General features: G+C 39.3%; 1 protein-coding gene across 1 annotated transcript in view; it reads right to left on the minus strand.

Moving 5' to 3' along the window:
- Positions 1-10,177, minus strand: part of LOC123978513 (phospholipid-transporting ATPase VD-like) — a 54,381-nt gene that overhangs the window by 16,065 nt on the left and 28,139 nt on the right. The window contains exon 6 of the mRNA XM_046061751.1: positions 4,793-4,899. Within this exon, the coding sequence (XP_045917707.1) occupies positions 4,793-4,899 (107 nt within the window). The remainder of the gene's footprint in view (positions 1-4,792; positions 4,900-10,177) is intronic.

Below are 10,177 nucleotides of genomic sequence, written 5' to 3' on the forward strand. Positions count from 1 at the left end.
GCATTTACATTTTGATGAATAAGGAGAGGAAGCGAGCCAAGTGATGAGTGTTACCGTGCTCGCACAGTGTGTGAGTGAAACTTAGTAGCGCATTAATGACTGTGTGAAATTTTAGTAGTGGCGGTTATTTTTCAGCAGTGGTGCACCGCCGCTCCTGAATGCATATAGGGGAAACACTGATAGGCTATACATTTATGTCTAATTGTATAATTTAATTACTTTTACTGTATTTTTTTTGTGCATTTAATCAGATGCTTATTTATTTATTGAGCATTAATTTTTTTCTGTATCTATTTTTATTATGCTTATTTATTTATTGAGCATTAATTTTTTTCTGTATCTATTTTTAAATCTGGCAGAATCTGTCCTCCATTCTCCAAATAATTTAAAGCCACCACACCTTCCATTTTTGCCAAACTGTATAGTACCTGTTTATCATTTAATCCTGTTTGTTTACTTCCGTTCAACCTTCATTTCTTGCATATTATTGTCATTCATATTAACATTATTTCCCTTCTTTCACCTGTATTCAGCTTAGCTTTAATAAGTGCTGTCGTGTGTAATATTTTATTAGAATTCAAATCCCTGCATTTAGAATTTACCATTCAGATATTGAGATTGACAGTAAATAATTGAGTTAATTAATTCCCAAAGTTTCCCAGGTCTTTAAAACTGGGTAGTAATGAGTAATGTAAATTAATAAGTAAGTAAAGTAGTATCACTACATACAGTATATTCATTGTTATGAACTCATAGTATGAACTATTCTATTTATAAAGAACACATAAATGTCTTTGCAAACCTACACAGAGAAGGGTGTTATGGATAACTGTAGGTAAGACTTGCTGAGGGGCCGACACACACACGTCGCAAATCTCAATTAACAAGTAGAGTGGACTCATTGGACAGTTTTAGTGATGTCATCCCACATCAGGCTATATGAACCATGAAAGTGAAGAAGTCAAATTCTGGTGACTAACAGCAGATCATGCTGCACTTTACTGAACCTGATGTTATTATTGATCTTCTCTGGTGTCATAAAGAACTCAACAACCGATAACTGATCATGAACATTATTAATCAAAACTGGAACTAGACACTAGGAACATTACAGTGAAGATACGTACTGTATGATCTCAACGGCACAACACATGTCTGTTTGAAAATTGAACAGATTTTGATGAAGCAGGGAAAATCCCTCCAATTACACGCTGACATGCAAATGTGTTATCATAGTTAGCAAATTATCTTGCATAAATACTGTATACTGTAGATTGCTTAAACAGTTCAATCATAAATTTTTGACAGTTCATGGAATATAAAGAATATAAATTTAATAGCTGTTTAGCTAAAATCACATCATACAGTCCTGTGGCTGGTCTGCTTCGTTTTTACACCACAAACTTGGACCCAGACCAAGACCCACCTCTTCAGGTGGTCTGTTTAATCCGCAGCTGTTATGACCAGCTGTGGTTTGGTTTGGAGAGACAGTTCTTTCTGGCGCTTCTCTGCTGGCGACAGGGGCTCTAGTACTGCTGCTGCCACTGCTGTAACTTCTTATTTGTCTGTTTTTATTGTTTTGAAGTATGTATGGGCAGTGTTGTGGCGTTCTTTGATCTAAGTATTTGGAAGCTATCCCTATTAGTGATTAGGCTCAATAGGTTGCACTGTGGTGCTACATCGCGTTAACTTGTAGTATGAATGAGTGCACCGAGTCTTCTCCAGGAGATCCTGCTTGCTCTCAGCAGAAAGGGGACAAGCCATCAAATCATCTATCAGAGGACGTCCCCTGCTGCAGGGAATAAAATGGAAGAGCTACGACTAAACAGACGTGCATCATGGTCTTAACTGAGTCATGGCTCCATAAGGATCATACAGGACAACATGCTTTAGCTAGAGGGCTTCTCATGTGTATGAGCGGACAGAGAGGCCTCTTCAGGAAAGAGGAGTTATTTGTGTTTATGTGAGAGATAAGTGGTGTAAAAAACCCGCAATCAGGGAAACTTTATGTGACCTGGATCTAGAAGTACTTTGTCTGACTGTGAGACATTTCTATTTACCAAGAGTTATAGAGGTAATATTATAATTTATGATGCCTAAAATCCCCTAGTTGAATATGTGCATAACCAACCAATCCATCTTACTCCAGGGGCACCTATCTTCATACTCAGGGATTTCAACCACTGTCATCTTGAGACTGCTCTACTGGGATTTCTTCAATATGTTAAATGTGACACGTTATAATAAGGTTTTGGACAAATGTTTTGCAAACATAAAAAGTGCATATAAAGCCAAGTCACTTCCTCCTCTCTCCAACTCTGACCACTCGACTATCCATCTCATACCCATGTACAGATCTACGCTCAAGTCCAGCAAGCTCCAACGTAAGACTGTGTTGGATGTGATTTTAGTTCAGCTTTGACACTGTCCGTCATCACTTGCTTGTTCAGAGGCTTATTGACATGCAAGTTAATCCTCTAATTATTAAATAGTTTTATTCTCTTTTAACAAACAGGTTATAACAAGTGAAGGTACACTCTCCAAGGCAAAATACTGTAATACAGGGGTAGCTCAAGGAGCTGTCAGCTCTCCCATCTTGTTCACACTGTATTCTACGTTGGTAACTCCTCTTCAACATATTACAGTGACACCTTTAAGGCCTGGTGTGAGTGGCGTCATCTCATCCTCAACAACACAAAAAAGAAAGACATGATGGGGAAGTGAGAGCCCACGACACAGTAGTCATCGGTGACAGAGAAAATGAACGGGTGACTTCTTACAAGCACTTGGGTATACAATTAGACAGCTTGTTGAAAGGAAATGTGCATGTTGATTACTTGTGTGCCAAACTGGCCCAAAGACTGCATTTTTCCCGCATTGTTTGGGCGTAGCACTAAGATCATGACTCTATTTTACAACAATCTGCTGGAAAGTCTGATCAGATATGGAATGGCATCCTGGTTTGGCACGTTCACTATCCAGTGTAAATCATATTTGATAAAATTGTAGTCTCCCAGGCACAAAAAATTCTGAAGAACCGTTCCCACTTGAAATATTACCTTTAGGGAAACACTATAGAGCTAGCAGATGTAATAGTAACATCTGTGAGCTATTGTTCATCCCTACTTTGATAGCTCTCCTTAACAAACAATCTGCTCAAAACGACTGCCTTGAAGCTCTTTATATTCTTAGCATTGTTTACTATTTTATCTGTTTGAAATGAGTTTGCAAATTCTATCTACCATGTTCTTACATTGGTACATTTTTAAAAATTAATCGCATTGTTAAGCACAAAATTGAATATTGAATTCTAAAGCACTGTATTGCGCACTTTTGATTTAAATGCACTGCTATATACACAAAAGTGCAATAACGTGGTTTGCAAACACTTTAAACAAATAAGGTCCTTTTTACCAGCAGTATTCCCTTTACACAGTAGCAATAAAATATTTCTTGTAAATCTCAACTTAAACATCAATGTAATCAAATCAAATATTAAACCAAAGCTATTTGCCACTGTCAGGGCAATCCCTTTTATCTAGCTTGTTAAAACAAGTTACCATCAGAGTGCAGTTTTCTTGTTCTTTTTCTGAGCAGGTATCAGCAGAAACATTTTTCTTTTATCAGGGAGCAGCAGAAACAGTCTGTGTTCAGTAGCAAGTTTCCCTGTTACAGTGAGGTGAAGTGATCGAGCACAAGGTGTACTGGGTGCGTTCCCGTGAAACTGTCGCGGTCGTACTTGCCTCACGCACACGCCCGCCTGCTGCTGAAGTTGAATTGTCTTGAACTTTTTGTACGCGACACGCAGCATAAATCATTGGAAGAGAGACTGATCCTCGCTGTTTGTGAGTTTCCAGAATCTAAATAGTTATCAGTACATCAACAGGAGGGAATTCACATGGCAGAGTATCCCTGCAAAACTAAATGCAGGCCTATCAGGTAAAGTTAGCCTATGTATAATTTTAATTTAAGTTAAGAGGTTAAAGCTGTGTAGCACATAGAAGCCGTTGCCATGGTTACCATTCATAGAGCGCCTGCCGTTCACTCACGGAGCGCTGTCTGCCTTTCTGTTCACCTGAGAGAACCTGCCGAGGCCTCTCTCCACTGCTTGTTTGGGAGGGTTATTTGCAGGTTGATCAACATCCCACCTCTCCTGTGACCCATGGTTTGACTGTAGGCCTATGTGTATTCAGAGCCAGTGAGCAACAGACTTTCAAAATAATAATAAAAAAAAAAACTGCGTTAACACACGATAAAAAAATTGTCGGTGTTGATTAATTTATGCGTTAACGCGATAACGCGTTAACATGCTCAGCCCTAATTTCTTTATTTATTTACTTATTTATAACCTGTGTTTGTTGCTATTTTATTGTTATTGCTTAATTGTCCTTGATTGTATTTGCATTTAGTGCAATTGCACAGAATCACTTAGAGTTTATCTCTGTTGTTCTGAGCATTACTCCTAATTTCAACTGATTTCAGTCAACAATTACCAATATGTGGCACTGTCTATCTACTTGTGCAATATGTATAGAATAGACTGTATTCATGTCTGTTACCTCAGCCTTGTGTGGTACTGCTTCCCAAGACAAATTTTCCTTAAGGGACAAAAAAGTTTATCTTGATCTTGACATAAGTTTGATTGACAGTTTTCATATCAGCATAAATGAACCACATAAAAGGGAAGAAACACCACAGTTCATCTGAACTGAAACAAAGCACAATAGAGGTGTGAGCAAGCCAATGTCATTGCCTTAAATCAGATGTTTTGTAAGTGATGCTGTGCTCTTACCTGCGTAGACCACAATGCCCACTATGGTATCAGTGTTGCGGACTGTGCAGCTCCTCAGCAGCAGGTTGCTGTTATGGAGGCCGACTCGAACCCCACTAGGATGCTCTCTGTGGAACAACATAAACACACAATAGGCCAGAGCTAAGCCTCCGCTGCACAACATGGTCCAGTTTTAGCCACTGACAGTTGTAGACAATAAAAGTGTGTTTGAGGCCATGTGATGGTCTGCTGCACTCTTTTGTGAAAGCCAAGATGTTTCTCCTTTCACTAGTTTGTAATCACATCGTAACCGTCTCGCTATCTAAATGGATAAATGTACAAATGTCATTATGTACAGGACCCTAATGTGTCATTATCCATTCAATACTTACAATTTTTAATATAAAAAATTATATCTCTTCTGAATTTGTGACACAGTGCTTTGTCATGCAGTCATTCTTCTTGCCAATAAATTTTTGTTATTTGATACATTTCAATCAATTTTCTAATATACCAATGCAACGTTTCTTTATCGACTATAGATTGTTTAGAGAGAGCCTGTCATTATGTCTAGAGGTAAGTAGGATAATTAAAGTCTAAACTACATCAGTGTTTTCAACCATTAGATGGTTGATGAGAATATAAGTCAGATCACAGCATGTGCTACACTTTTCTTTTCAGTGTTTGATCCACAACCATCAACCTACAGATGCTTTTTCATTTCCCCAGTATCTCCAGGCAGAGGACATTTAGGGGAATCACATTTTCTGACGGTTCTTTCAGAGGTGTGTCAAGAAGGCAGCAGACTCTTTTAATGTCGTTCAGAATTTTTCAACTCCAATACTGCATTACAGTAAACAAGCTTCTCGCGCTTTTATTTTACAGGCAAAACCACTAAAGAGCATGTGAGTGACTGTTGCTGCCATGACTGAGATCTGTTTCAGCAACGCTATCAAAGTATTTATTTATTTATATTTTTTGCCGCTATCAAAGCACCATAATCTGGCAGCGGGCCAGATATTTGGCAGTTTTGGCGAGATTCCATAATCAAAGAGAGAATTATTGTGTTTCCGTTGTCAATAACAATAACCGTTGTAAACTTTATCTATTATGTGGTTTATAATGGACTGTGGTGCAGAAACAGTGACAGTGTTTCACACTCTTTGCTTACATTTTTCATGTTATCTGTCAGTGGCCAAGTCACAATAACATACGGTTTTACTGAATAATTAAGTAAATATAATTTCTTAGTAAATATACCTAAACCTCATTTCTTGACCTGTCTCAGAAGAGACACCTTTTGTCCTGTTGTCAGCCACCGTAGCTGTCCTACGCTCTTTGAAATGTTAGGGGGCAGTGGTAGACTGGATAGATGGTTGCAATTCACAACGCTCGCCACTAGATGCCACTAAGTGTTACACACTGAACCTTTAACACTAAACGGACAAATTAAATATCAAAATCAATTATTTTTCGTTTTGGTTTTAAAACAGAAAACCCCACAAAAACGACTTGTTTTTTTGTTTTTTCTGATTTGGTTTTGAAATGAAATAATCAAAGAATGAACCATACACATATTGTGTCTGATTTGTGTAGCTTTGTGTGTTACACTTGATAAACCTGCAGCAGAAAGACTTGGGTGATGGCGGTGCCCGATTAAATGTAATTAAGATGAGCTTGAACATCAACATAAGTGGGTTTTTAGTTACAAAAACAGGACAATGTTATAGAGCTGCAGTACCGGAGGCTGCTATTGGCTCAACGTTCAGCTTTTTACTCACTAGCAACTGGAACAGGAACACTTTCCTGAGAATTCTCCGTTTTTTAAGATTTTGTCAGTTTAAAATGAATTCAATGATAGTTGTCAGTACATCCAATGGTACACAGTAAACATCGGCAAGCTGTATATTAACAAATCATAGACAGATTAAAAGGTTCGGGTAATTTTCATTCAGCCTCTCTACACAGTTTCAACCTGACCTTTATTTTCATCGTGAGATGGAAGAATTTAGAAAGTTGTGCAGCGCTGTTGAGAGCCTCCAACTGCAGGAACACATGGATTATCACAAATCATGTTTTCAGGGGCGATTTTGTCTTATTAAGAGGAGCCAAGCTCGCCCCGGCTCCCCCGTAGTTCGGACGCTGGCCATAGCCTCGAGAAAAAAACATTGATAAACATATTTGGGTATTTTCTTAGATAGCTCAGGGAACCAGCTGGATTTGTGCATTTTATATCAAATAAATTTCTCCCTGAGAGAAAGAAAAGGAGGGGGTTTGAGATATCAACCCCCAACAGACAGCTGAAGCGACCAAAGGAGGGGTTGAAAGGTTTGCTTTCCCTGAGTGCTGTTTCTGGGCAGTTCGATCGTAAAACTTGCCACCTTTGGCAGCAGCCAAGACAAGGCTCAGTGCCTGACTGTTAAAATGACAAAGAAACACTAACCAGAAATTTGCTTTCTCCTGAACAGCCTATCAGAACTATTTTTAAGAGAGGGCAGGAAACCCTAAACTGCCCCCCACACATGTAACCATGGCAACTGACCTCCCTCTTTGTTTAATTATCTCACATCAAAGGATATTCTCTTCTTCAGCCCTGAATTTCTTTGTGTAAACAAGTAGTACGCTCCTCAAAACTCAAAGTATTACCTTGTTTAATTAAATAATCTTTAAGTTCCTTAACAGGTCTCTCCACTCCATTTGAGTAGTTATTTTACCATGTTGTTGTTGATATTGTTGTTGAAAAGAATCTAAATAAGTTAATTTTGCAGTGTTCTAATTTTCAGCAATGATCCCTGACACTTCTTCCTTTTATGTTGTAACCAATGCTTTGTTCTCAACACTTTCTGACACTTCCTTTAGAAATGATATGATAAAGAAATGTTATCCTATACTACTCGATTAACTTTCCAGCTCGAATTTAATGTTAAATAACTAAATTTCCCAGCTCTTGGGCAAAGGACTGTTTTAGGAATAATCAATGCTTTCTTCATGTAACCAGAGCTCCCCCAATTGGACAAAATAAGTATTACATGCCATTGTTCTGAAATGCCGTTTTAATGCATAAATGTCACTCTGTATTTACCTGTCCATAATCTGATGCCATTCGTGTATCTTGCTTATATTCTAAGTAAGAATGTGTAACAACCAATCTTATCCAGGAAGCTAGTTATGTTCCTCTCATCTGATATGATTCCTAGGAAATGCTAACCTTAAAGAGATGGTATTATACTCATTTTCAGGTTCAAAATCTTATTTAGATTATTTTTTTAGATTATTTTCAGAGTGATGCATCTTACTTGTACAAAATCTTTGTTGGGAGTTGCACATGCGCAGTTCCCAGGTAAGGACTACTAGCCAATCAGAAGCAGAGAAGGGCGGGTCGTAAGAAACAAGGTAGTGTGATCCAAATCAAAGCCGCTTCCGACTGCGACCGTAACCTAGCAGATGGTATAAGTTACTCACAAGTCCACAACATCATTGTTCCACATCTTACCATGAGGACTAAACGTTGAACTGTTGCCGGTGTTCTGATGACCTATGCTGCCTTGCCGAAAAAGGCTACCATAGCGCAAATCGATAGACTCGACTCTACTTGGCCCTGCTCCGTTTTCCATTGCAGACAGTACCCAGAGATAGTACGTAGCTTGTTGTCATAGCGACGCCACACACAACTGCCGCGACGTAATGTTCAATGCAACACACACACCAACTCTTAAAATATATCTACGGTTAAAATGTTAAAACTCAGAATGTAAAGACAGATAAGCGGTATGAAAACCTTCCAGCTGTGTTTTCCTCTGCCGTTGTTGCTGCAGCGGTCTGTGTGACGGCGGGAGCAGAGGGCTCCGTGAGCGGGCGGCTGGCCGGCCTCACACACTCTTCCCGCGGGTTGGCGCAGGCTTCCCCTGCAGCCACTTGCGGAGCTCCTCAACTCCGAAAATATTCAAGCATTTTTGTTCCGCCATCACACACAATATTCGAAATCTACACAGCTGATTTCTCACCTCAAAACTTCTCAGAAGTGGATTTAGTGATGAAATTCCATTCAAAAACTGTAAAACTTTCTGTTGCTGGCCTCTGTCTGGTGCAGGTAAAGATGATGCAGTGAATAGTGAATATTCTCTCTGACCAATCAGCAGTCTGTCATGTTTTTTCCAGTTACATTTTAGTATCCCTCAGCTCGCTTGGAACCTCAATGGAGGTGAAAAGTACCTGGAAGCAGGTACAGGTGCAACATTTCTACAATGGAAACCCAAACAAAGGCGAGTCGAGCCAAAGGGCCTCCGCTCAGACTAGCTTGGTTTGAGGGCGTGCCTGACCCCCCTAGCCGCTTGGCAAGCTTTATGACGTTTTTATTGTGACGTCACAAGTAAAGGAAGTGAAGGGCTGGACTACAAACGAGCTGTTTTCAGTTCAGAGCAGAGTTTTCTGTGGGAGATGGGAACTCCCTTTGGGCTGGACTTTGGGCTTTTTCACTTTGCAAACCTGTTACATGCACAAAAAAGATATATAACTCAATAAAGGAGAGGGAAAAAGCCAAAAAGCATAATACCACCTCTTTAAGGTCTAACTACTGACAATTGTTTTCTTTTTTATCAAATGCTTAAAACTAAGAACGGTATACCCGTTTGACAATTAAGGTTTGATTGTAGGAAGATATTTGATTAGACTACGCGCAAATAGATTTTAGAATAGACATATCAAAAGTTAAGAAGACAGTCTCTCAGGAAACCGGAAACAAAGCCCTCCCTCAAGGTAACAAAGGACTGCCCTCTGGGAACCACGGCCCAACAAACAAAAGCAGCGACCCATGCTCGCTCACCCTCTTGTCCTTTTTTCGCTCTTGTCCTCTTGCCCTCTTCACCTGCACTTCGGCACGCACTCAGTGTGCTCCTTCTCCCAGCAACGCCCTAAGAAGTTTGATATTTTATTCTCTGAATATTAAAATTCATAATTTGTATTAATTTCATAAGTTTATTAAAATCATAAGTAGACATGCTACAAAATAAATAGCTTAAATATGTAATATTGACTTTTTGTTTCACACTGTACACGAACACCGGTTTCCTGGTTCTGGCTGTCCATTCACCCCAACCACAGTCTTACTCTTACTCTTTTCTGTTAAATATCATATACCTGCCTTTACTGTCATAAACTGACGCTACAGGCTTCCCCCACTGCGTTGACCTGTGACGCTATAGGGGTCCCGGTGCGTTACAAACGTCCATAGGCCTTTGACCATGCCATATGTGATAATTCGGGGAGTGAGAACGGGTTGTAGTGATACATTGTTTTTGAAACCAAATAATCAAAGAACGAACCATACACGGATTGTTTTACTATACCACAATAAATAGAAGCCCTAAATATTTAGATTTCTTTTTCTTTCTTTTTTGAAGAGACACA

Source organism: Micropterus dolomieu, linkage group LG11, assembly GCF_021292245.1.
Source record: "Micropterus dolomieu isolate WLL.071019.BEF.003 ecotype Adirondacks linkage group LG11, ASM2129224v1, whole genome shotgun sequence".
Taxonomy (NCBI): Eukaryota; Metazoa; Chordata; class Actinopteri; order Centrarchiformes; family Centrarchidae; genus Micropterus; species Micropterus dolomieu.